The 27,147-nt window shown below is 37.7% G+C and overlaps 1 protein-coding gene across 1 annotated transcript in view; it reads right to left on the bottom strand.

Moving 5' to 3' along the window:
• The window catches only part of LOC129105835 (CUB and sushi domain-containing protein 1-like), a 357,039-nt gene that overhangs the window by 131,736 nt on the left and 198,156 nt on the right, over positions 1 to 27,147 (bottom strand). The window contains exons 8-11 of the mRNA XM_054617046.1: positions 17,579 to 17,660; positions 15,411 to 15,413; positions 14,584 to 14,708; positions 10,008 to 10,129 (exon numbers count right to left, since the gene is read on the bottom strand). Coding sequence (XP_054473021.1) covers positions 10,008 to 10,129; positions 14,584 to 14,708; positions 15,411 to 15,413; positions 17,579 to 17,660 — 332 coding nt within the window. The remainder of the gene's footprint in view (positions 1 to 10,007; positions 10,130 to 14,583; positions 14,709 to 15,410; positions 15,414 to 17,578; positions 17,661 to 27,147) is intronic.

The following is a 27,147-nucleotide window of genomic DNA, read 5'->3' as shown; positions in this document are numbered from 1 at the left end:
GAAAAGGGAACTCGTAGTATAAGAATTGTTGAAACAACGTCGCTATATTAGCAATGATTTGCTTTGCAAAACCGAAACAAAATTCAACGGAAATTAAACCTTAACTCAGTGGAAGGTGAATCATCCATGAATAAACATTGAAATGCCAGCTGGGCAATTCCCTTATTATTCAATACACTTCGAACATAAAACTGTCCATCCTCAGCTTGTAAAATACAGTCACAAGCACACATTGGTTGTTCTGAAGTTGCATCTGTGTGGCCCTGCTGGCTTAGCTGTTAAGCAAATATATACACTCAGAGGCCTTTGAGACTTGAGGGGAATAACCTATTTTTCTTCTGTTTTTGACTTTTTTCAATCATAAAAACAATACATTTCAAAATCTTAACAGTAAAAAGTAAGACTATTTATGATTACCAGTACAAGATCAGGTGTTGTTGTTGCGTGCAGTATGTGTGTTTGTGTCGGAGAAGTGAAGGTTGTTTTTAAGATTGTACTGCAGCAGCAGCTTGTGGTCATAAAGAAAAGGAGTGAAGCGGAACACAGTCAGATATAGACTATCTGTGCATGCGCCTGTGAGTATGTGCGTATGGGAGGTGGTTTTCTCAGATATGTCTGTCTGAACAGGTGAAGCAGAATGATGTTTAGGCATGCCTGTTTCACCGTATGTGGGAGAACAGTTTGGCTTCGTTTCAGTGCCTATATATTTCCGTCTAAATTCATATGTTTGTGTACGTGTGTGTCTAGACAGTCAATGCAGAGACTTAAAGGAAGGAACTAAAGCGTTATCACACTAAGGTCATTAGCAAGAAGCTCAGTGCTGTTCAATAGATCCAAATGGGCACATTTAGAAAGACGTTAAAAGCAGCCTGCAACCCCAAACTACATTAGACTAGCTTCTTTATTTTCTAAAACAAAGATAGAAAATAAGATAGAAAGGAAGGAAGCAACCATGACAGAAAGAGAAAAGGTAACAAAGTGTAATCTATCTCTTTGCAAATATTTAACTGAAACAAACCTTGTTGACAGTAAGCACAACAGTTGCCTTCAGTTTGATGACTGCAGTACAGCTCTGTATATTTTCTTTTGATCCCATCCCATAATTTAGTTCTCTCACTAGTAATTCACGTGAGAGTTTCTAGTGTTCAAATTTGGACCGTACAGGAAAAAGCAGTGTTTCTGTTTAAAGGTTGATGCTCTTTGAAGGGATTGTTGAAGCGGTATCACTTCGAGGTCATTAGTAAGCAGCTGAGCAGCTAAGAGCAGCTCAATAGGCCATTTAAACATTGTTAAGAGCAATCCAAACCTACAGTGAAATACCTTCACTCAGTCAGCCAGTAACGTTGTAGTGCCATGAATTTAAGGGTCTCCTCAGGGCACGATCACAGCCGGGGAGAAACTGATAGCAATCTTTCCACTACTCTGATCCTAAATACACAGGGGATATGAGTGTGCCACTCAAGTCAAACAATCTGACACGTACTTTTGCTTGTCAATGTCAGTCAACAGACGCTTATAAACATTACAGGACGTGCATACTGTACCCATACAGATATCTCAAGCAGAACAAAAATGGCTTGCATGCCTATCCAGAAATGACCTTGAAACTGAAAAACAATACAATGTCTGCTGTTCTCGATTCCTGCCCTCGCCATTATGACCTTACGTCAGAGTGGGGCAAGAGAACACGCAGCCATAATTGGTTGGAAAACTCCTTAAATTCCCTCGCTGAACTCAGGCCGCAGCAACGCTGAGTCACTGCTGACCACAAACAGTGAGGAGGAATATCACATAAATCCAAAAACATACATACATACATACCTATCTATCTATCTATCTATCTATCTATCTATCTATCTATCTATCTATCTATCTATCTATCTATCTATCTATCTATCTATCTATCTATCTATCTATCTATCTATCTATCTATCTATCTATCTATCTATCTATCTATCTATCTATCTATCTATCTATCTATCTATCTATCTATCTATCTATCCATCCTCAAGGGCTCTTCAGCATGCCAGATGCTTTTCTGCAGGGTTATTTTCTCTAGGGACCTCTGGTCATAGGGACGCCTTCCTACCATACTTACTATGCTGTTGTGCAGCCCTAGGTTAAGATTTGATTTGGTACCCTCTAAAAAGTCAACACGCTGAGCACATCTAATGAATTACATTCAGTCAACCATTTCAACTATAGAATAAGCTGGGGTGACCCCTTCCAAGAGTAGTACACATGGGTATAGGTTTAATTTCAATCTCGCTGGCAGTAACGCCAGCCTCCTTATTACTATCGTTCCCAACAAAACTACAACAAACAGGCTTTTTTCCTCACATCACACAATGATTTCTAACAGATCAAAAAACAATCAATATTTTCATTCTGTATTTGATCTGCCTCTCAACTGACCCAGTGTAAATGCAGCAATTATTGCAAAACTAATTGTATCTCTAATAAAGTTGAGGCATTTACTAAGCTTCTTATTTCTTAACAAAATAGCACACTTACAAACTGACTTACTTGAATCAGAAGTTGGAAGCGATCCAGAATGTGCTTATGCAGGGAGAATACAACTAAACACACAGGCACACACGCATGACAGAAGTTAAATCAAAATGAATAATACAATAATTCGTAAAAATCGCAATCCCAACTGACATCAGAGGTAAGATAATTTAAATAGTAAAGTACCCAGAACTTATAACACGTAACATCAGTAAACTGCACACAACAGACTTAGATGGCTTAATACTGACAACACTATACTGACAAGTAAAGCAAATTCATGTTCTTCCTCAGATTAAATTCTTGTTTTGTTCATTATTGTCACTTCCTGTCCACGTTGATTGTGTCATACTTATGAGCAGCCCTTATAATATCACATCTTCATTGTTACAGAGGGTCATATCAGGGGTGGGTTCAGGGTTGACAAACTCTATTCTGCCAGAGGCCCGATAGGATTTAGGCTTAAGTGAAGAGTTTTTTTTACATTAGTGTTGTGTCCACTGAAGCTTAAATGCGTTTCTCCTACCCTGTGACAGAATAAACGGTAGAGAAAAGGTTTAAACTATGTACTGAGGTGACCCCTTGTCAGAAGTAGTACATACAGGGAACAGGTGTCCTGAAAGCAGAGTGTACGAAAGGCCCTAGCTGAAATTGTGCAGCTATGTTGAATCATTGGTGAGTTGCCTCGATGGCAGTTCGGGGCATTTTTTCCAATAGATTACTTTTGGTCTTTCAGCCAAAATAACAAGTAGAGAATAACCTAAAACCCTGTATGAGGACACCTTCCACAGCACATCCGTCATGACTGGAGAGTTATTTAAAAAAATGTAATCAGTTACAAAAAATAAATAAACTGCCTGTAATAAATGATTAATCAGATAACTCTTAGTATCATTATTTTTTTCTAGACTTCATTTCGTAGGGAGCATTTCATTGACAATCTAATTTGAATTTTAGAAGCATCTTTTTTGCTCATAGCAACTCAAGAGAGGGTTTTAAATCATCTTTACTGTGTACTTAATTTTGCATCTACAGTGAATTTTTACGATGCATACACACCGTGCAGCTGGGCAACAAGGGACAAACATAACAACAGTATGCATCCCAAGTCACTATTTTTGGATTCTAATCCAAACAATTCATCTTGTTCAGCAGTGAATAGCCTTTGCAATAAAGTTAACCAGCACACAGAGGTAACTGCTGCAGCTGAATGTGCACAGAGGTCCAACTCCAATGCAGTACACTAGGCCAGAGTATACTAGTTAAGCTGTAGGGTCAACTAATTAACTCAACCCGTTATGTCTTAAGTGATACAATGTTTCAAGAGTTTTGTCTGTTAGACTTATTGTTATGTGGGTTGTTCCCATGGTCTATTGTAAGGTGTTCTGCTCTCTGTGTGTAAAGGCCTTCAGCATCCATTCATTGCTTTTCTTTACAGTTTGTTTAGGGTCTCGGGTCCCACTACGCACTGACCGGAGGGCAGAGAACGACCTAGACAGATGGCCCGGCAATCATGATGGCTGACATAGATAGGCAATCACCCATTAACAGCCTACCTGACCTGCATGTCTTTCGACTGCATGAGGAAAAAGAAAGCAAGGAGGAAAGATTGAATTCCTTGAGAGCTGGCCACAAGAGATTCATTTCCTCAAAGGTGATGTGTGTAAACCTGTCATAACATCTGCACTCTTATAAAATGGTTTCGTTACACAGGAGAGAGTGCAGCATTTGTGGTGATTTCTGCATCTTGGGTTTATATGTCACAGTTTTTTTTAGCTTGGTAGTTGTTACATGCTCTGACAAGTGAGAGTCAATGTGGGACAAATAAAGTACCAGTCAATTTAAAAATAGAGGAGCTAACCTGTTGGCTATACCCTCAAAGTAGCCAGATATGCCATGTTTATGTGTTGCAGTCCTGCCCCGGGGTGACCTCTGTTCTAAGTGGTAAGAAAGCAAACGGCTGCTGTCTGGTAAAATAACTCCCTTGTTGAGTTGTTATAGCACCTTTGAGTGCCGTTGACCTGTTGGCTGGACGGTTTAGGAAAATAAACTGCATACAATGTTTGAGCAACAGCTGTGTGAAAGCTCTGTGGAAACTGCATAATAAACTGTTGATACAGCAGAAAACTACAACAGAAGACTGTTGGTTGAGAAATTTATTTTGACATTTTAGCAGATGCTTTATTCAATAATGTTTTACATTACCACAATAAAATAAACTTTAATTAATGAGGCCAGTGCACAAACCTAAAAAAGTGTGACCTTGGGATGTTCATGCATCACCATGGACAGCCTCTTTTGGTAGAGAAGTGCAATGTTCAGGAATGAGAGTAAAAGAAAGAGCTAATACAATGAATTATGGTCAGTCAGACTGCCAAATTACAGTCAAAGGCTAGAGTAGCAAAAAGCCTTGAATTCAGATAATGTGCGAATGAGGCAGCTACTGGGGACTGTCTTTCGATTACTATGGACACTGATCGTTATTTACTATGCACTTTACTGATTTTTCTCAGTCTATGGGATCAACATCCTCACTGACCTATGGCCTGTATGATGTACAATTTGTAGTGATTCATACAAGTTAAACTGCATCTCACTGTTGCAGCAATGATGTCTTACCTCTACACCGAAATATACAGTATAAGATCAAATATGCAGACGGTAGTAGCCAGATTTAGGCTTAGAACCACTAAGTAACAATTAGCAATTCAAGGGACACATTTGGGTGACAAGTTAGTCTTAGAACATTGAAAGAAATATATGAATTATTTGTAGCTTGGGCCATCAATTCTCTCTGTAAGAATAATAATGTGCTCTCTAAAGAAATTGCTTAATCTCCAAAAAAGGAAAAATAGGAAAATAGGTCCAACTAGCGGACAAAATTCAGTACCACATTGTTAGTTAATAAACCCCACAGTAAATCAACGAATTTGGAAGAGAAAAATGTATGAAAGTTACAATTATGACCGATAACCGTTTGCATAATGACCTAACTTAACTTGCTTTATAAATTTGTTATTCTGGCCAATGAGGGATAATTAGCAACATTGCTGATGTAATTTTACTTCCAAACAAGATGGACAATAATCTGGCAAAATTGATGGTTTACAGTATTTACAACATAAATTACAATCTTACTGCTTGTACTTGTTGCCCTGTAAAAGGAGACAGACGTTTTAATAAACCATAAACAGAGTGGTTTTAACACCCATACCATTATGATAATGCAATGGATATTGGGTATTAATGTCTTCATCCTGAGCAATTGTGCAGTCATGTAGTGAAACAATAAACTGTTGTAGAATGAGACTGGACTTCAACAATTCTTGCCTCAATTTCTGTATCAAGTCAAATTTAACAGAATCTGATAGAATGTCATAGAATATGTCCTGCCAAAACTAAAGTGATGATGATGATGCATGCATGAAAATGACCCAACATCCAATACCATAATAACACACGCGCACACACCAACGCACACTAATATGAATTCATTAGGAAAAAGACAGTAATGATTAGAGGCCTAATGGCCGTGTGTGACGATGCGTTTAAGGGTGGATGTGTGTGAGCAGTCAGGCATGGTTCAGACTTGAACAAAATAATTATCTGTTTCATACTGATGAATCAAATGACTGACGCATTCAGAAACACACACATATAGACATAAACACACTGCTAAGTCCTTTTTTCTTTTGTGCAAACAAATTTTCCTCACTTCTACCTGGAGTTGACAGTTTACCCAACAACATATTTTTCACAACCTCTGGCAGTTAGCAATTAAGTTGGCAGACAGAAAACACACAGTCGATATTCATAAAATAACACACAACCAGGTGCCTGTTCGCAAACTAACAAAATAATAACACAGGCATACACACAAATAGAAGCACACTCGCGGCTTTTTCTGACAGGCTGTCAGACCATTACAAACCATATTGATTGGTCTGCTTTTATTCAGAACTTAACAGAATGACAACAGACACACAAGTGCCCAGCATTACTTATCGGCTATTGAAACTTGTGTAAACCTACACAAAGAAGGAACAAAAAGGCACCCACACTGCAATAAAAACATTTGTCTCTGTCTCAATTTTGTATAACATGTTATTGATGAAAGAAGTCATCTGGAATAATAGTCAGTCAGAAGCTGAGCGAGGGAGAGAGGCAATAAAGAAGGGGAGGAGAGGAGACAAAGAGCCTGAGATGGAAATTAAGAAAAAAGAAAGGTATAGAAATATAACTGTTATTCATCTTAATTCATTTACTCTGTTTAAATATCATGTTCGCTGCCTGAATCTCACTGCGCTTTCTCTCTAATCCGCCACAAAAACCACATGAAAACATATTTTTATTTATCTGGAACATACACTTAAGATTCTCAGTGATGAGTTTTATAATTTGTCTCATTCCTTGAATACAAAAATCAATCAATTAATCATGGTTAAAGATCGATGTGACAGAAAGCGTACATATGTCTTTAAATTAAGGAAGATGTGCTTGTAAAGGAGGTTAACCAAACCAAGTAGAGGGGCCTTACGTAAGGTGTCTGCACCAGAAGATAATTGCTGATAAAAAATAAAGAACTAGCAAGTAATGCTAAGGAGACTCGCAAATAATAATAGTCATTTTAAAATTCAGAAATATCTCTACTGTCTAGGGATATTTATATTAATGCATATGTATGCGGACTGTGCACATTTTTTAAAAGAAGAGCCTGAGTCTGAGTGGGGAAAATACCAATAAGTTAACACAATAAAGTTTTATTCTGTGTTGTCAATTAATTCAACGTTTACCGGAATTACATTTATTTAATGGATGATAAAGTGGTGAACTCTGACTATGTAATAGGCTGTAGCCTACATTACATTTTCATTTACATTCCATCATTCATTTTCAATAATTATAAATAGTACTGTGCATGTCGATGTTCTTGGTTGTCATCTTCTTAGTAAAGAGAGAAAGCTGCCATGTAGTTGCTGTTCTTTGAGTGCACTAGTCCTTTACACAAGTCACTGCACTTGTTATTCCACTAAATGCCACCTGATTGAACTCTATCAGTGGCAACAAGGAACTTCAGCATTTGCCTAAAAAAAACTTCAATGTATATTTGCCTTTTTTCTTACATTGTATATATTCCAACATCGGTATCACTCTCAAAAAGACTGTCTCCATCTTCTAGCCATTCACATCCACATCCATCCTTAGTATTATTATCATTTTATTATTATTTTGAGTTCATAGTAGAATTGCATATTGCAGAAAGGCAGATTGGAATGTGTAGTGTGAGTTAACCCAACGCGCAAATACAATAAACCGTCCAGCATCAGCCTGATCAAGAACATGCAGATTAGGAGCACACATGTGTAGCATCATGCCATGCTGGAATCATTTCACTAAATCATGGAATAAGGATGAATCTACATTATGCATTCAATTTTTTTTCAAGAGGGGGAAACTAGAAAAGCTTAACAATTATTCAGCACATGAGTATATATTGTATACAGTGCACTGATGTCTCAGTATAGTAGACAGATTTGACTATATCATTTATCATTACTGTGTCATTAATTTAGAATCTATTCTATTATTTTCTATTCTACTCCAGACTAGTCTATTACTTTCTTTATCCTGTTGTTTGCCTCTGTCCTTGTCTCTCCCTCTGTGTATGTAGATAGTGACATTCTGCAAATGCCAGCAGCTGTAGTAGCTGATAATCTGTCATTATAGCATATTCTTAAAGTGCTCTCAAACCTCAAGCAAGCGAGCAAGTATACACGCACACACACACGCACACCCAGGCAGTACACACAACAGATGAAAGACATTCCATCCATCTTAAGCTAAGTCTACTTGAATCTATTAGACTCTATTGTATTGGATTCTATTTTAAATCTCAAGAAACAGACACAGACATAGACACACACACACACACACACACACACACACACACACACACACACACACACACACACACACACACACACACACACACACACACACACACACACACACACACACACACACACACACATGACACAATGGTGACTTGTCACCTGTCTTCTGACACCAAGCACAATCACCAATACCAAGTGGCACATGTGTCAAGATGAAACTTTTGACGGTAAAACCCTTAAATAAGGACAGGTGACAGGGGCTGCAAAGTTCTGTCAAAATAAAAGACATTAGAGTCTCATGGATACGTGAATGAGATCTACTCAGGCATGCAGTAACACTTGGGTGAAACTTTGTCATACATTAGCTTTATGTTGTCATGTCTCTCTATCAGAACCAAAAGTCAATTTCTCTCTCCCCCTTTTTTCATTCTTTACTCAATTGTATCTCACCATTTCTCCATCCTACTCCATCAGAGGCTCAGAGGAGACTAGACACCATTTACATCCACCTTTAGAGACAACTTCAATGCCACATGTCAAGTACCTGCTTGGACATTCAGTCTTTTTTTACTTTTATTTCTTCCTGGTGCTCACTTTTGCATAGTGAAGTTGCTAGCTGAACATTTAGCCCAGTTTTTCTTCTCTATACTTTCCCTCTCTCTTCTTCTCTGTAGTTTCCATTGAGCTCAGTACCATCTTGATACCATTTTGCTCTTCCCTCTCTCTACTCTCACCATCTTCAAACTTAAAATTTTAGTCAAATCAAAGTGAAAGGAGGAAAAGAGATGATATGGGGAGGAAGTAGATGAGAGAGCAGAGTAGAGTAGATGAGGGAGAGAGGTAAGGAGAGAGAGGTAGAGAATAAAGAACAGAGATGTTAGCAGAAAATGAGAGGCAAGCTGAAGGAAAGAGTGGAGAGCTGAGGGTACAGGAGCCGGGAAAGGGGAGAAGACAGTGAAGACAGGGTATACGATGACACATGAAGAGAAATAATACCAGAAACGATTATGCAGATAGAGATACCTGAGATTTTGCACTGCAGGTATATGAATTATTCATTTCTATACAACAATGACTCAACAACAAAGTTGCCTTCACAAAATTGGGGAGGTGTGGTGACCATGAACTCAGCGATATGAGCTGAATTCAGTCATCAAGAAGAAAAACAAGAAGAAGTCTAAAACAACAGCCCTTCAACTTTCTCAACACCGAACCACAAAAGAGAATTTTTGTGGAAATTGTGTCGTAGTTTAAAGTCTGTCTTACAAGATTTTAGAGCAGTTCATGCTCTGTTTTTTGCCTCTTCTGTCACTCTCCTCATCACTATGTTATCTACTTAGCCATCTTCAATGACAAGCAATGAAATTAAAGCAGTGGTTAACACATGGCATAAAAAAACAAACGTAGAACTCTTGGCCGAACAATGCCTACCTATGCAAAAAGTGAATTTTCTCAAAACCACGTTAAGATCACTGCATTAGACGGTATAATATGATGTAGGTAGGTGTCGAAGGTTTATTTTCCTCTTGCATATTTGGAATCGAAATGCCTGGTGAAATAAAGGGGGTGGGGGGATGGTGTGGATAATGAATATGAGCTCACCTTCCCAGAGTCCATTGCAGTGATGACCCACACACAGTGTGCGTTGTTCTCATATTGAACAGGGTAGTTAGGAGAAGTTATGACCCCTTTGGGCCCCCTTAGATTGCTGCCACAGGTACGAGCTACAGAGGAGGAAAGCACAAGAGAGAGACAGAGCGACAGAGTTTTAAAAAAGATTTATGGGGTAATCAAAGTTATGCTCTCAGATTGCAAATGTCCTCTTACCTTAAAAACAGAAACAACAGATAGAAGGTGTGGCAGCGACAGAGGAATTAGGGTTCAATATAAATGAAACTGGGGGACATATTTTATATGATCCATGAAACCCTTAGTAAATCAAAAACTTTAAAAAATCCCTGCAATCAAATCATTCACAGTCCCCTTTAAAATCTTCCTTTCACCGGTATTTCACAGGTGTTTTCCACAAACACTGATTGCTAGTGAGATTAAACTGATTACTTACTCATTCTACTTCTCCTTAGCCACTTGGATACTTCGTCTGATCACAGTTTTCTTCAACTTTACTAATCTGTTTACAGATCATCAGTAAAACACGGTTGGAAGCCTTTCATTGGTCATTCACATCAGTCAATTAAAGTGAATCACTTCTCTTTAGGAGTGGGCTAATACCATTTATCAAGTGCGTCTTCATTATCAAATGTTTTTTCTTTTTCATTACGGTCCATTACTGTGTTAATCATCCCTCTCCCTTATGATAGCGATACAAATTACAATTTTTACTTCATTGTCAAAAACACTGAAAGTGAAGGTGAATGCTTTACCTGATAAATGTTGTACACACAAAACTTGGGTAATAATAGTAGGGTCAATGAGGTGAATCAGAACATGCAGTAGCTCTGCCAAATGTATTATTACATCATGATTGAAAGTGATAAACAACAGAACTACAAAAACAACACAAAGGCTGTTCAAAAAATGTAACTTTCTATTTACCAAAAGAGCGGTTGCAATATTCTGACGATGTAAACATAAAAGAAACACATGCTGTATATTCATGCTGCAGATTGAGGAAAGGAAAATAATGTATTCTAGAAAGTGGATCCAATTACCAAAAAAGTGCATATCATTAGCTCCATAAATCTACAGTTTACAGGAGAGCTGCCTTTCAGAATTTTTTTATATTGGATACAAATATAATGATGCATAACTAAATATATAAGTATAAAACATACAGCCCTGTGCAATGGAGAAAAAAAACTACTTTGGGTTGTGACCGAAGATGTTTTCTCTCATCCGTTTTCCCTACATCCACATGCATTTTTGGGTTAAACAAAGCCAAGGGCTTTCTCACACTGAAACCCACTCTTTCCTCAAGATGTTATAAATCTGTATGGTCACAGTCACCCCAAAAATAATGAACGGTATATTCAAAAACAACAAACAAGGATGAAGTCAAATATCATAGTTACCTCAAAAAACTTGAGGCTACAATAACATTACTAAATATTTTTATTACGACAATCGAGGGAAGCCTGAAGCTGTTTCAATGGCAAAGGCTGATCATAGGGGCTGGGATCACCAAAATTACTTTATTTATAGTTTGAGGTCAAAGTATAGTATGTCTGTCTTAAATTGTAATGCAAATCATCCAACAGTGGTTAGGATATGTCACTTTAGAAAAACTGATATTTATTTTTAGAAATGTTCCAGGTAAAATGGGTATTATAAAAGCATTTGCCCCAAACTCTGCTGTTTAAACTTGCAGTGCCTTTGCTTCCAAAGAGCCTGCAGATCTCCATTATGAAAAGCATTTTTCATAATATCCTTCCGAATGCTCTATTTAATCCACATTGATTTTGTCCTGTGCGATACTCCAAGTAATATTTTTTTCCCTTCAGTACCTCATAGAGTCACCCAATGTGTTATTTGCTTAAAGACAAATTTGGCCCCAAAAAGCGTATTGTGTCAAAATTACCCTTAAAACCGCTCTCTCATTCTCTCTCTATTACAGCAATATTAAATGGTTTACTTGACATTTTCAGTCAGTTTTGGTAAAGCACTGTCACCATTGCAGAGCAAGTTTTATCTGGCCATATATATTTGCCCTTTAGCTATAATAATTACTTAGCTGGAGGCAATCACTGTCATTAGAGGGAGGGGAGGGCAATGCCATAGAGGCAATAGCATTCAAGACAAGAAATTACGTAAAAATATTACAGAATAATAGTAAAGGTGAAAGTTAGAGAGAGAAGGGTGGGAGTTTGCAAACACACAACAGACAAGGTGAGAGACAAATTGGAGAGACTTGAGGGGGAGAGGTTAGAAAAAGAGACGGAGAGAGAATAAAGAGGGTGAAAGATAATAATCTGTGAAAGGGAAAGAAAAGAAATTGAAGGAGGAAGGGCAAGAGGCAAGAAAGATTCAGTGGCACTGAAAATACCAAGAGAGAGAGGGAGAGAGAGGAGGACCTCAGATGACTGATCTGCCTGTTAATTAGAAAAGAGAGCTGAAACACACTGTGATACACACAGGTACACGCATACACATGCACACGGACACAGAAACACATTCATGGCGATTCATCCCAGCGACCAGCTTCTAATTAACATTAGAGTCTCAGTAGAGAATGAGAGAAGCTCATGGGTTTGAATCCCAGGAGAGTGATCACATCAGATATTACAATACACCAGGAATATTTAACCTCTGCCTGCCTGTTTGTTTGCCTGTAACCGCCTCTCTTCCTTTTGTCTTTCAGTTTCTCTTCCTTGCTCTCTTTTTTGCTCTTTGTGTTTATTCCTCCCCATAATTACAGCAAAATATGAAGCATATCAAAACATAAATCCCTGTTGAACATATTATTGTGAATGTACAGTTTCCCGCTGTCACTTTATTGTGCAATGTTGTGTCATACTGAAAATTCACCTTTTTAATTCAGATTTCCCCCTAAAATGTAACCTTTTGGTAGTTTTGAAAGTGAGAAAAACTAATTGTTGTTAATATCATACAAATTTTCTGCAGCTACAATTTTATTGAGGGTTTTTGTATAATGTATCGATACTGAGCGAAATTTATCTACCTCTGTCTGAATTGATGCCCAGTTCACATGGGATAATACTACAGTAGATGTTTTGTCCATCAAACTTTTTCTAGGTTAGTTCTAGTTGAATCTGTTTAGTCTGTAACCTGTTAGTTCCCTACATCTTTACTATTCTTATATGGAACTGTGATTCTTCTTTAATTTCAGAAAAAAAACTGTATTGCACCAAAAAAACAATCTTTGGTTCAAGGTCATCTGACTAAAAAGAAAGTATAATTATTGCATGAAATCTCAACGGTATAATTATCCTTCCACCTAAAGTTTGCTTGCTTGCACTGCTCCCTGTCTCACTGCAGTCTTCATCCCTTCTGTCTCATATCATGAAGTCAGATTCCTGCAGTCACAGACACAAAACAGGCAGACACACACACACGGACACACACACTTACACTATAATACAATGTGACAGGGACCCTATAGTGTGTGTCTGAGCACTGGGACTTCCTGTCTGTCAAACACACACAGCTCACGGCAAATATTGCTGCAGCTATGATGTGTGTGTGACATTGTCCTTTGGATACTTGCTGTCAATATAAGTGTGTGTTGTGTGCACACAAACTTGGGTGTGTATGCTATCCGTCTGCCTTTTCATTGTGGGGCAATAAACCCTACAGGGTATTGTCAGTAAACATGTGGGCAGTGAGAGCCCCTGCATCATTGCTCTGCCACTCAAACAGTTATTTATTTAGTCACTCAACCAGTCAGTCAGAAAGAGTATCATGGTTTGAACACAACAAACAAATAAATGTAAATCCCATTGTTAATATTCATTATGTTTTAAGTGATAGTAAACATTTAGAGTCTCTGCATTTACAAATACCAGTAAAATAACATACCCATATAAAGATTCCATCTATACAGATAATATAGTCTGTCTGACAACAATTTTATATTTAATGCTTTAGGACTGCGTATCTGGATTGTGCAGGCATCAATGTTTTGTCATTTTCAGTGCACACAAGCTGAGGTAGCGGTTGTTAGGAGTAAGCAGTAAGCAATATGCCCATTTGAAAGTTGTTATTTATGTGACTCAACTTTTTCTGTCACCTTTCTTCTTGCTCTGGCACAAGAAAATGACTTTCCCGTTCTTAATTTCGGCAAGGTGCAAGTGTGTGCGAATGTACTATGTAAATATAGTCTTTAGATGTCCATGGAAAACTAAAATACAGTTAACTTTCTACTATGATATTGAATACTTAAGTAAATATTATGACATACTAGTATTGAAAGAATGCTGAGGAAGTTTCAATGCAATATGAACACGTATGCACATCTGGTATTTGTCTTATTTCATTGATGTGTGATGCAGTTGTTATTATTGGAGCAAAATGGAATTATTAAAGCAGCCAAATCAGTGCAGTACATTTCAAGCAAAAATAGACTTGATTAACCTTTATACCAAGCAGCAGACTTTTTCTTTTTCTGTCAGTAGACATGAATTCATAGTATAAAATAACTAATGCATGGACACCTAACAAGTCATAACAGGTTTCATAGGGAATGACAGGTGAAACTTACTTCTGCAGATGGGTCTGTGGTCACTCCAGGCAGCCAGTGTGTCAGTGACTCGTTGACAGGTGATACTTTTAGATCCTTGTAGTACATAGCTGTCATCACAACTGAACTGGACGCTGGATCCAATTCTATTTAAGGGGGCACAACAGAAACAACACTTGTCATTAAAGTAATAACAGCAACGTTGAATCTAGTGCTCACTACTACATGAAGGTGATGTTGTGGTAATGTGGGGACCTTCTACATTGCTGGTTATATCTTAATAGAACTGGAAAGCTAGATAATTGCAGAAATAATGTATGAATGATGGCCATGATATTAATGAGACAGTGGCTTTTAGAAGCCAACCGTTCCTACAGATTGTCCAATTAGAACCTATAATTCCTCTCTTTCTGTAAGACCCTTTATCTTTTTTCAGTGATGCCTTTTTCTTGTTGTCTGCTTTTCTTGGTCGTCTTCTCTTTTCTTTCCTCCACTCCTCTCGCCTCCTCTCTCATCATTTGTTCTTATCACTCTTGTTTTCTCATTCCCTCCAACACCCCGCTGTCTAACACGTGAGAGGGACGCTCAGCCATTTGAGTGGATGTCTGCATGGTATCTTGTTTTTAAAGCTTAATGTCTCCTCCCCGCTGATACACACCGCAGTCTACCACCTGGCCAAACATTCGCTACATAGAGTTCTGGTTGTTCAGTGGCTCCACCCTGTTGTTAAACACTGTAGAGTCGTACTGCCTGGCCAAATCTCTCTGTCTGTGCCTTTGTCATGGAGAGTTGGGTCATTCACTTTACAGCTTCTGCTACCTCAGCGCTGCGGATGACACTGAAAATACCTCCTATCCAGCCGCTAACTGTGAAATTTACAATTACATGAAAGCAAACTTTGTTGTTATGCTATTCCTTTGAAAATAACTGAAACTTTTATCACAGCTGTGTATGTGGTTGTCTTTGAATCAAAACTGCGGTGACACACTAAGTGGCAGCCTTCTCGAGTTTCCACTCGCACAATGAAAACTCTTTTGGTTTTTCTCTGCAGGTTTTTTCGCTCTCCATTTCTCCCGTTTTACTTCATCACACCACAATTCTGTTCCAGCTCCTGCATCTCAGTGTTTAATGATGATTAGATACAAACCTGTAACACACCAAACACATCCATGCCCACATGCATGCACACTTACACACAAACACACTCACACACACACACACACACACACACACACACACACACACACACACACACACACACACACACACACACACACACACACACACACACACACACACACACACACACACACACACACACAGAGGTAATGACCTTTCACTAACTCAGACGACTCCGCTAATAGTCCTACAGAGTTTGTGCAGTCAAAGTTGCTAATGGTAAAGAAGATCACCAGGAGCCGGAGATTAAAAGATGATTATCGTTTAAAAGTTTTTGGGACTGAAAATAGTTACGGAAAAAGGTAAAAATGGGATGCCCTTCTTGATACCCTCATAGTCGCACAAGAAACTTAAGAGCAATTTAGCTGCCACTGGTGCTAAGAGGATGAGTCGTAGTGTTCATTGTATAATTGCTCACTCCTGATTTAAATTAAATTACGTGTCTACCCTTCTACAGATAAGATGGCAGACACAAAGGAGTGAATAATTTAAAGGTCCATATTACCACCTAGTCATTGTCTATTAACCAAGATCCTACTTCCAAAACATTCCTTCACATTCTCTGTGTACACCCCCTATATGAGTAAGGACCCTTATAAAACTGGAGGGTAATTAGTAAAGTACATTGGTGAATACGTATGGATAAAAGTTTGCCTCTGTAGAGAAGAGCAACTGAAGATGACAAAAAATGGCTAAACAAGGACACCTGAAGAACAACGCTAAACAGACTAAACCTATGATGGCTAGGGTCAGACCTGCAGATCTGGACCAACAGTTACAGGTAAAAGTGTTCTAAAACCTGCTGTTGGTTCAGAGCAACTACCTTTATGTCTTTTTTGTGTGTGTGTTTTTGTATATCGCTATCTGCAGGTCAAAAACTGTAGCAGCTAATAATTTGCTTTCCTATAAGTGAAACAGGTTGGCGGATGTGGAGCTGGTCTGACGAGCACTAAACACCCCTTCAGTAGGATCTAAAAAACTGCGAATGTGAATATGTGAGTTTTGTCAGGTTTGTTACAAGCCAGTAAAACAAGCTGCTTCACATCTAAAAAGCCTGAGCTGTAACAACAGGTCCCCAACAGACAGAAATTATTCATGATGATACATGAACCACAAAACACTTCAGTCTCCAGGAAAATGATGGAGAACTTTGGGAAGAAAGTTTCATGCTTATTTGACCATTTCTGGAGCCAGAAGAGGGGCAGAGCGGCATTTACTCTCAGTGGGGGAGTTAAAGGATGTCCATGATTAAAGGAGAGAGAGGAGACAACTCAACACAACGTGGTATCTGAAGATCTAAACCAAGCTTTACAAGCTTTAGCATCTCTCTTGTCTCCCATCCAGTCTAAGAGTTGGGCTGTGAAAGTCCCCTACTGCACCCATTGTCTATCATATATGTTGCAAAGACAAGTTTTTTGTAAAGTCACAGCAGGGTGGGAGGGGGACCAACTCTACTTTAGTCAATTTTGTTGTGTTTTTCCAGTAAACTCTGTTCAGCTCCCAGCAAGGCTCAATATTTTTAATCAACAGTTGATCGGTCAAAAATATCAGTCCATTAGGAGTTCTTCCGATCCTTCCGATACATTATCTTGACAAGAAGCAAGCTGTTCTGACTTTTATAATGAAATCAGCACAACATAAACCAAGCACAAAATGAACATTCATAGAGCAAACATTCCTCTTCTCCCATGTCATGCAAATTATTTTTGAACCAGCTTTCCAAATGTAATCCACTGTAGGAAAAACTTTTTTTGAATACACTTGATTTTACTTAATATGATCAACATTCATTTGGAGTGACTGACAGCAGTTAGGTCTGGAATAAAGGGGAACTTACTGGAAGGTTGAGCCCATCCTCTTGCCATTTTCTGGAACTCCAGGATCTGGACATACATCACCAGCAAGACCGCTTTGACTCACTGAAAAAAGGAAAACATACATGGTAGGTAGTGTTTGTTTTGAGGTTATGGATGTGCATTTGATGAGGATATTTTCATACACTTTAAGCACGTCATATTAGGCTGACAGTCAAGTGTTGAGACTGTGAGAAATATCCCCTACTTTTGTTGAGAGTTCACAAAATGAGGCATGCACTCAGCCTTTGAATTTTAAAATAGATGTTATCAGTTGACAGGAACATGTTTGAGAAAATCTCAGGCCCAAATGTGAAAACAAGGCTTCTCCCTCTTGTGTTTATTTTTCTACCTGGTAAATGTAAACAATAAAAGAGATTTAACAATAAAAAAAATATATTAATAATTTCATCCATCCATTTTCCGTAACCTGCTTATCCAGTTAAGGGTCGCAGGGTGCTGGAGCCGATCTCAGCTGTCAATGGGCGAAGGCAGGGTACACCCTGGACAGGTCGCCAGTCTGTCGCAGGGCTGACATATAGAGACAAACAACCATTCAGACTCACATTCACACCTACGGGCAATTTAGAGTCTTCAATGCACCTAAGCTGTCTTTGGACTGTGGGAGGAAGCCGGAGAACCCGGAGAGAACCCACGCAGACACGGGGAGAACATGCAAACTCCACACAGAAGGTTGTCCAGCCCGGGAATTGAACCCAGGCCCCTCTTGCTGTGAGGCGACAGTGCTAACCACTACACCACCGTGAAGCCTAAGTCTAATAGGCTATCATGATCAGTAATTTATCTGTCTATGGAGATCATCCAACACAAAATAAAGACTCTGGTCCTCTACAAAACTGTTTTGTTTGAACAGGATAAAATACATGTTAAAAAAAAAATAAGTGTAGTTCACAAAGACTGTCTAATTTATTAGTTTTTACGAATAAAAATGCATATCATCAAAATCATCAGAAAGATACTACACATTCAGAGTTTATACAGTAATTGAATATAGTAAAATATGTTAAATAAAGCAAGAAAATAACCTCTGACAACCTCATTGAAGTTTAATTTTAAAAGTTATCAATTCCTAATATAAATGGAGTAAAACATAAAAAAATGCTTTTTAAAAAAAATATTTTTTAAAAGGCTATTAAGTTAATGTTAAATAGTGTCCAAACCGATCATGTCATGAGCAATCAAACAACACAACCAGGGTTTGAGTTATCTAAGGTTACAGTACTTAAGACAAGTAGTAAATAGATAAGCAGAGAAAACTCTTTTCCACTCGACAAAATAAATTAACTTACATTTGTTTTGTGTTTCTTTAGCCTATATTTCAGTCATTCTTCATAATGTTGTTTGTTCCCCACAAAGTGATAATGTAACTGCCAGTAGAGTGGCGTTAGCCTGACAAGCCCCAGGTCAAAAAGCATTTAAAGAGCATTCAGCTGTGAGGTGCTGATATCTGTAGAAAACTGTGAACAGCTTTAGATGACTTTTTGAACTTTAGCTTGTCCCGGAACAGAGCTGGAATTCATTATGCAAGATGTCATGAGATGAGAAAGGAGACATTTGACTGATTGCTCGTAGCAAACAAAGATTCTGTACTTATCTTTCTTTTGTTTTAGGCATTTCCATTTTATGCTTAAACCAAAAAATATTTTTCTACTTAATTTTAATTATTTTATATGCTATGCTCACTAGTTACTTTACCTATTAAATGTTAAATAGAAAATACAGGAAATGCTCATAAATACTAAACTTGACACAAAACTACCAAACGCTATACAAAATGTTCTCTGTAAATGACCAGCCGCAACAAGTAAATACTGCTTATAAGTTAACACATCAGTAATAATGACCCAAATATACAATAATATCATTAATATTATGAAAATGTAATGTAATGACATGTAATGTAATGACATTGCCATTCCGTCTCCACAATGATAACTTCTTAAATTGTGATACTCAAATACATTGTCAATAATACTATTTTTACTATTAATCAAGATATCTCTACTTCTACTGTAAATAACATTGTGTAGTAGGCATAAATGTTATATAATATTAAGTAATTATGATATATTGTGTGTAATAATCAGTTGAAAATAATAATCGTTGTGTTTTCGTTACCTTAGAATGAGCCATCTATGTCTAAATATGTAGTGGGTCTTCATTATGAGCCAGCCGCTATGTTTCTACGGTGACTCAGAATGGACAACTCAAACACTGGCCCTAGAGAGGGCCATTCGGGTTTTCATGTTGTAGCTCTCCTACACGCTTGGCACACGGAAGAAGTTTCAGTTGGCTGCAATCTGCAACCTCACCACAAGATGCAACCAAATCCTACCCACTATAAGCAAAGGTTCTGAATACATCTCCCACCCCTTAAAAAGTGTATAAATATTCTATTTATTTTTTAACTGATACAATTTCCAAGGACATTAGGGTTTTCCTGTATGTGTGGAAACTTGCTCTAGTATCAATTATTTCAGGAATTGTGCCTCCCTTACAATTTGTCTGCGTCCATAATACACTTTATCTTAGTTTTAAGAACAGTAAAAAATTTGTGAACTACGACAAAGAAAATCCAAACATGAAGTGTGCTATTACACAAATATTTAATAAAACCTCCCGGGGGAGAAATTGTCAAAAAAAAAAAAAAATATGGCAGAAAAATGTGCAGTGCTTTGTTTTTCTCATCTATCTGCATGATCAGTTGTGGGCCTACAAAAAGCACAAACGCAAAACACATGCCAATTTTTGTCCAGCTCATATTTGGAAACTTTCATTGGTTTCAGACTTCGCTGTGGCTGGGAGCATCTGCTGCATGCCTAAAACGTAATGTAAATGTAAATGAGACCAGACAACATGACAGAAACCAGTTTAAACCAGCTCTGTCTAATGGAACTCTGTGGATGAATAATGGTGGTTAGCAAAAAAACCAAAAAAATAAAGGGAGAGGAAGGACAGCATGAATAAAATGAAAATGAGGAGGATGCTGAAGAGGGACTACAATAGCAACAATGGAAATAAAAGAGAATATCCTGAAGAAAGAGCTGTATCTGACCTCTTAGCATCTCTTTTTCTTCCTGTCCCATCTCTTCTTGTATCTTTCTCACTTGCCTCTCTCTTCCTGTCCTCCACATCTGCCTCTGCTCCCACTCAGTCCTTCTCTCTACTTTTGTAATTTCAGCTTGCTCACCCCGCATTTTCTCTGTAGTACACATTAGCTGCAATTTACAAAGGGGTGCTGAGAGTGGTGCATCCTAGCATAAAAGATGGATGAATGATTTGGTGATTTGATTTTTGCTGAGGGGTTGTGCGCGTATGGACGCTGTGTATGCATGTTTGCGTGCGATATGATGCAAACAGAACAAGCTGTCTTGTTGCGCTGCTGTGTTTTTGATGTTCTATCCAAAAATCACCACACAAACACCCTCTAAAAACACACTTTGTCTGTCACACTGTCATCCTTCTCCTCTCACTAACGTTCAAATGGCTTTCATTGGCATCAAATACAAAGGTTCATATTGCCGAAACAAATCCAGCTCATGCAAACAACATGAGATTGTTTTAGAAAATATATTGCTGGGCTTGTCAAAAATCCTCAAGCTGACTTAATCCCATATTTGCACTTAAAAGACCATTCAACGCTTAAACACAAGCCTATGATACATAATATAATTTCCATATCATCAAAGTGTCTTCAGCAAACCTTTCATCTCTAAAAGTCAACTTTTCAGGAATTTGGAAAAAGTGATTCATTTCCTCATCGATGCTCATATACATTTGGCATTTCTGATGTCTAATAGACTCTTTGCGTCAGCGGCCCACTCCTATAAACAGGGTTTGAACTCATTAAATGAATCGTTCCCTCCTGTTCTCAACTATTCACTTTGCACCCATGCCTTGGAAGTAATAAATCTATGAATTGGCTGAAAAATATGAATTTCTTGGTAACAAACATATAGACTATTTGGCTGCTGCAGATGTGGGATGTAACTATATCTGTTCCTAACTTTAGCATTTCAATTTATGCTATTTTATACCTCTAAACCATTACATTACAGAGGGAAATGCTTAACTTTGTTATTCCACAAGATTTATTTGACAAATGTAGTTACTTTGCAGATGAAGTTATTATGTACAATACCTATGTAAAGTGCTGAGCTGAGTACATTCTTTAGTTTTCTAAATTACTATTGTTGTGTATTCTCTCTTTTTATCCTTTTCTGTTTGTTCACTTGTTGATTTATTTATCGGATATCAGTTATTTGCTTATTACGTGCCCACAAGCACAAGGAGATTATGTGACTGAACATAGCCAGATTAGACCAAACAGCTTTTATAAACAAGATTGTATCATAAACGTTTAGTTCTGGCAATCATGAACACTCAAGAGGGTGTGACTCATGAGAACTTTACAAACTGGAAACCTATTCATCAATTTCAACTAATTAAGTATGTATAAGACATCATTTGAAGTTTAAATGCTAAGAATGTACATATATGGTGTGAATATTAAGACAAAATATTAATATTTTATTATCCCTTTTTTAAATCATTTTCAAAATAATTAAGGTATAATAACCTACATATTACAAGATACTTACCATTTTCAAATGGTGGTAAAATAATGTTATCATTTTGTTTTCTGTTGAGAAAGAAGAATCTAATTTACTAATATAAACTCCAACAAAAATGTATCCCATTAAATGCTTGAAAGATGAGTAATTACTCTTGTCTCCATTGTTTAAATAGTCTGCTGCATAGAGCTGTTTGCCCATGCAGACAGGTGTCACAATGAACAGTTTAGTTGTTCATTTACTTTAACTTTACAGTTCAGAGTTGGTTGATTCAAAATTTTAACCACAAATGCCCTTCATAGTCTTAAAACAGGGCTGACATTTTGAAACAAGGCCATATTGAATATGTGGATGTTCTATTGTTATCTTCTTTCGTGTAAGAAACTGTTGTTGACGTTCTCAATGGAAAGAGTTACAAACCACTGAAAAATATTTTAAAAATGGTTTGAGGGAAACGTAAGACGGATAAACACAAAATACATTTGCATTGACAATGTAAACCGTGTTGCACAAAAGATTAGTTATTATAACAACAGACAGATGAACCATTAAAAAAAAGAAACTGTCAAAGAGTCAATGACAGAGGGTGCAAAGAGAAAGAGAGAGGCAGGAAGTGGGAGAGTATTTTTGAGTTGGAGTGTGTTTGTGTGTGTGTGATCAACTGACATGTGTTTCAGGTAAGAGCCTTTGAGGTGCTCTTCAGATTCCTGCTGGATGAGCAGAGAAATGTGTGAAGTGCAGTTTGTTGATATGCTCTCCTCTGCTCTCCTCGTAGCCTCTTATCCACTCAGCCCTCTCTCTCTCTACTCCATGTTCTTGTGCTCACAGGTCAATCAAGCCAGCAGCTGAAGACTGCAGCTGAAGACTGCAGCCATCTTTCCAGCATCTATTTGTTGAGCCCACAAGATTTATCCACATAAATACACAGTATAAGGTCATATTCTGATGGTTACAGTCTGCATTACTCTGAGGTTTTCCTAAATGTATTCAGCTGTGGTGCCGCACTATTGTGTGATTTCCATGTTTCAAGTGGTTGCATTGCTTTCATTGGAGTAATCTGCAGCCCAGAACTACCTAGCCTGACAATCGTGAAAATAACACTGATTATGAATCACACTCTCACAATAATGATTCATTACAGTTCTAGGTCATTGTCTAGGGAGTAAAACTCCTTAATCACAATCTTTCTGCCTCTCTATAATTATGACACATTCTCAGCAGTAAGCTAATGTTGCAACTGAGAGAGGGCAACTGCAAGATGGGCTGCTTTCATTTGAACCATTTTACATTTTGTAGTTACCACACTTTTATATTGGTGTATCTCTTGGATGTCTACCTGTCTGTCCATCTATCTGTATGTCCGTCTATCTATCTATCTATCTATCTATCTATCTATCTATCTATCTATCTATCTATCTATCTATCTATCTATCTATCTATCTATCTATCTATCTATCTATCTATCTATCTATCTATCTATCTATCTATCTATCTATCTATCTATCTATCTATCTATCTATCTATCTATCTATCTATCTATCTATCTATCTGTCTGTATGTATGCTTGTCTCTCTTTCTCTCTGTCTGTCTTTCTGTTCTTCTTTTTCTTTATCTGTTATTTATTTCTGTCTCTATCTATCTGTCCATCTATCTATCTTCAGTAAAAGGTAAGATTCTAATCAATAGTCAGTGTGAGAATTATTCATAAACATACTGTTCTCAAACTGATTGAAACATATTCTTATGTGTGTCTGTCCATTAGACTGTGCTTTGATATAGGCTAGATGCTGCTACAGACAGTCTTTTAGATTATGATTCATAAGCACTCCATTCTCTAGACAGGTAAAACTCATTATCATCAGTCTCTGGTTCTTTGTAATGATTATTTATTGCATAATTCTCTGCAATACAGCTTTAATATTACCACTGGGAGTCATACAGTGTAAAGGAGTGTTGTTCAAAGACTGGTTCGGGACCAAAAGTGGACCTTCGCTTTACTTTTTTATGTTTTAATGATCAGGTTCCCAGCCTGATGGCCTAACTAAAGTACATGATTGAGGTAACCTTACTGAGCCTTCAACCCAATGTGAAAACCCACATTTACTAAGTTTTGGTCCCAATGATAAAAATGCTATGTTTTAATTTGCATGGATCCCAGGGTGAGAAACTAAATTTCTCATTTAGGTCGAGGGCTTCAAAAGCTTTAGGGAGCCCTGGACTACACAGTTAATAGCCATTATCATCATTCTTTGGCTCGGCATTGTGATAACAAAGCTGGTTTTCTACAGGGCAGCGATAATTTTACAAGTGGGACAGCTTGGGAGATTCTTTAAGCACATATGGACAATTGGTGATCACTGTGATTTAACTTAACACCATGATAACAAGTCATGACATTACGTAGCTGAGTTTTTGCAGACGAGGATTACCGTTTATGTAGTTAGAACTTTGCTTTTCAAATTAATATGTATTTAAGGAACATGTGGAACATCACATTTTCAAGGCTATACTATAGTTCATTTTAATACATTTACATGGCAGCCTGAGAAAAACCTCCACAGACCCCCATAATAAGAGAGTTACTTCACAACAAGATGTTTTTGTAAACTGGCCCTTCTTGTAATAAGCAAATGCAATAGCTCTGGACTCAGCAGACTGACTTCAGGCAATTCTCTCACATGGAAACAAATTTGTGTATGAGTGTGCTTACATATAAGTGTGTATCTGTGTGTATCTGTGCATGCTTAGTTTGTATAAGCGAGAGCAAAAAGAAAGTGTGCGTGATGTCTGAACTCTTCACTGAGCACTACATCATTGATAAATATTATATACTGATTTGCCAAAGGAACTTCTCACATACGCGTGCACACACTCAAATACACAGAGAGCATACCAGTTTAATCTTAATAACCACAACACATGAAGAAGCACACAAGCACACAAAATTTCTTCTTCACACTCACACACATAGTAATGTTAATTGCACCAGCACATGCTTGGCTGAGCGTGTAAATCCGCAGAATTATTGATGAGGGGTTTATTATGAAGCTAAACCCTAAGGAATGGATGAGGTATGAGCTTGGGCTTCTGTGACAATTAAAAGCCTTAGTCACATGATCCAGATACTGTTTTAAGGGCATCTGCAAGCCGCAAAGAAAGCCGCTGTCATTTTAGAAATATTCATCACGTTTATCGTTAAATTCAATGTTTAATTGCCTTAGGGTCAACATATTGCTTTAGTTTATTTGGATTCCCATTAGCTGCGACTTAGTTGAAATGTGACTTACTGTCTTTGCTTCAGGTGCTCTGAGGACCATGTCAATCCTGTTCATCACTTCAGAAAGAAATATATTCACCTTCATGTTACTTGGTTGGCTGGATGTCTAATGTTATTTTCACAGTACCAACAATAATGGGAAATGATTTTAATCATTAACAGCATGCAAATTACAGCCTAAATATGCTAATGAATCTGATGATTAGCTTTGATATATAGTCATGCTTTGTATTCAAACTGGTCCCTGTGTATAATTTAAAAAGTACAAGAAAGTGGCTTTTACCATGGCACAAACGACAGGTGAGAGGCACAACAACACCTACTTAAATCCCATTGAAATGACATGTAGGATATTATGCAAGCTAAGAGTTGAGTCACATGAGAAACGGACAAGAGAGTAGATTGGAAAACTGAAACAGACAGTAACATCTACTCCATATATTGGTTGTCATTAATGTCCATTAGGATTTCAGTGTTTCCCACACATAGACTTGGGCTGGCCGTCCAGTTATGGAAAATGCCAAGACATTTTGTATGTAGGCCGATGCACATTTTGTAATGTGAAACCAAAGTTCACAAGCACCAGTTACGCTTGGACACTTATATAAGCCATAGGATGCTAGCTACACATGCTGAGGTCAGCACAATAAGCAGATTGGCGTGCGAGCCAGTTGCACTTTTGCGAGCACATATAAAACAGCACAGCCGGAAGACCCATCTGCAGGCTTCCGGGTCTGCCTTAACAGCAACCGTGTTTTGGCGTTGGCAAATGCAAAAATTTTATCTGTTTTGTATTGTCAGCTTCATAGCCTGAGAGATGCTCTTTGCATTTCACTACTGGCTAACAGTATGTCTCAGAAGTGGGCTGTCAAAAATGTACCCATTAATGACTTCACCTGATGTAGATTACACTGTCAATTTACGTATTCTCGGCTGCACCTCCAGAGGGAACAAATGAGATGTAGTGGGCGCATTTCCAGCTTTGGCCATGAAGAGTCCCAACACCAAACCCCCAGACTCCACTCGAAATTCAGAAAGTTAGAATATAATAAAAAGCTGAAATGGAAAATACAATAACATATCCATTGGGAAACAATAGCTGCAGCGAGCAGACAGTGAGTCATTATGCTGCATTGAGTTTATTATGGACTGTATCAGATTGTCATCATGACACCAGCAGAGTGAGGTTCATCGTGTGTGACAAAGGAAAGCTTGAAAAGTTCTTCAAACCTTCATAACCATCACCTTGCTTTAAAGTTATTACCAAAAAATAATCATAAAAAGAAGGGTTTACTTGCATCATTGTACGGTGTGTAAAATAACTAAATTGATAGTATAATTCAAGCCAGTCAAAACTTGAATGTTGTTACTGTAGTATAAAAATACAATCTCTTTGCAAATACTGGGTGTGTTTTTAATATATTTACTTCTATATAAATAAATTTTGTTCTGTAAACACACATCAACGCCTATTTATAAACTCATTTCATATGGACCTCTGACACTTTGAAGGAAATATGAAAAAAAACTTGTGGAAGAGTGCGGTACTAATTCTTGTCTCCTAGAAGGGCAACCCCAATGAAAAATTGATGAAATTACTGCTCTTTCCACATCAAAGATGAATGTAGGCTGTGTGTCCTTGTGTACATACAGAATGCTTGTGTGTGTGTGTGTGTGTGTG

The sequence above is a fragment of the Anoplopoma fimbria genome, chromosome 2 (genome assembly GCF_027596085.1).
Source record: "Anoplopoma fimbria isolate UVic2021 breed Golden Eagle Sablefish chromosome 2, Afim_UVic_2022, whole genome shotgun sequence".
Taxonomy (NCBI): domain Eukaryota; kingdom Metazoa; phylum Chordata; class Actinopteri; order Perciformes; family Anoplopomatidae; genus Anoplopoma; species Anoplopoma fimbria.
This window is presented reverse-complemented; position numbering and strand designations above follow the sequence as displayed.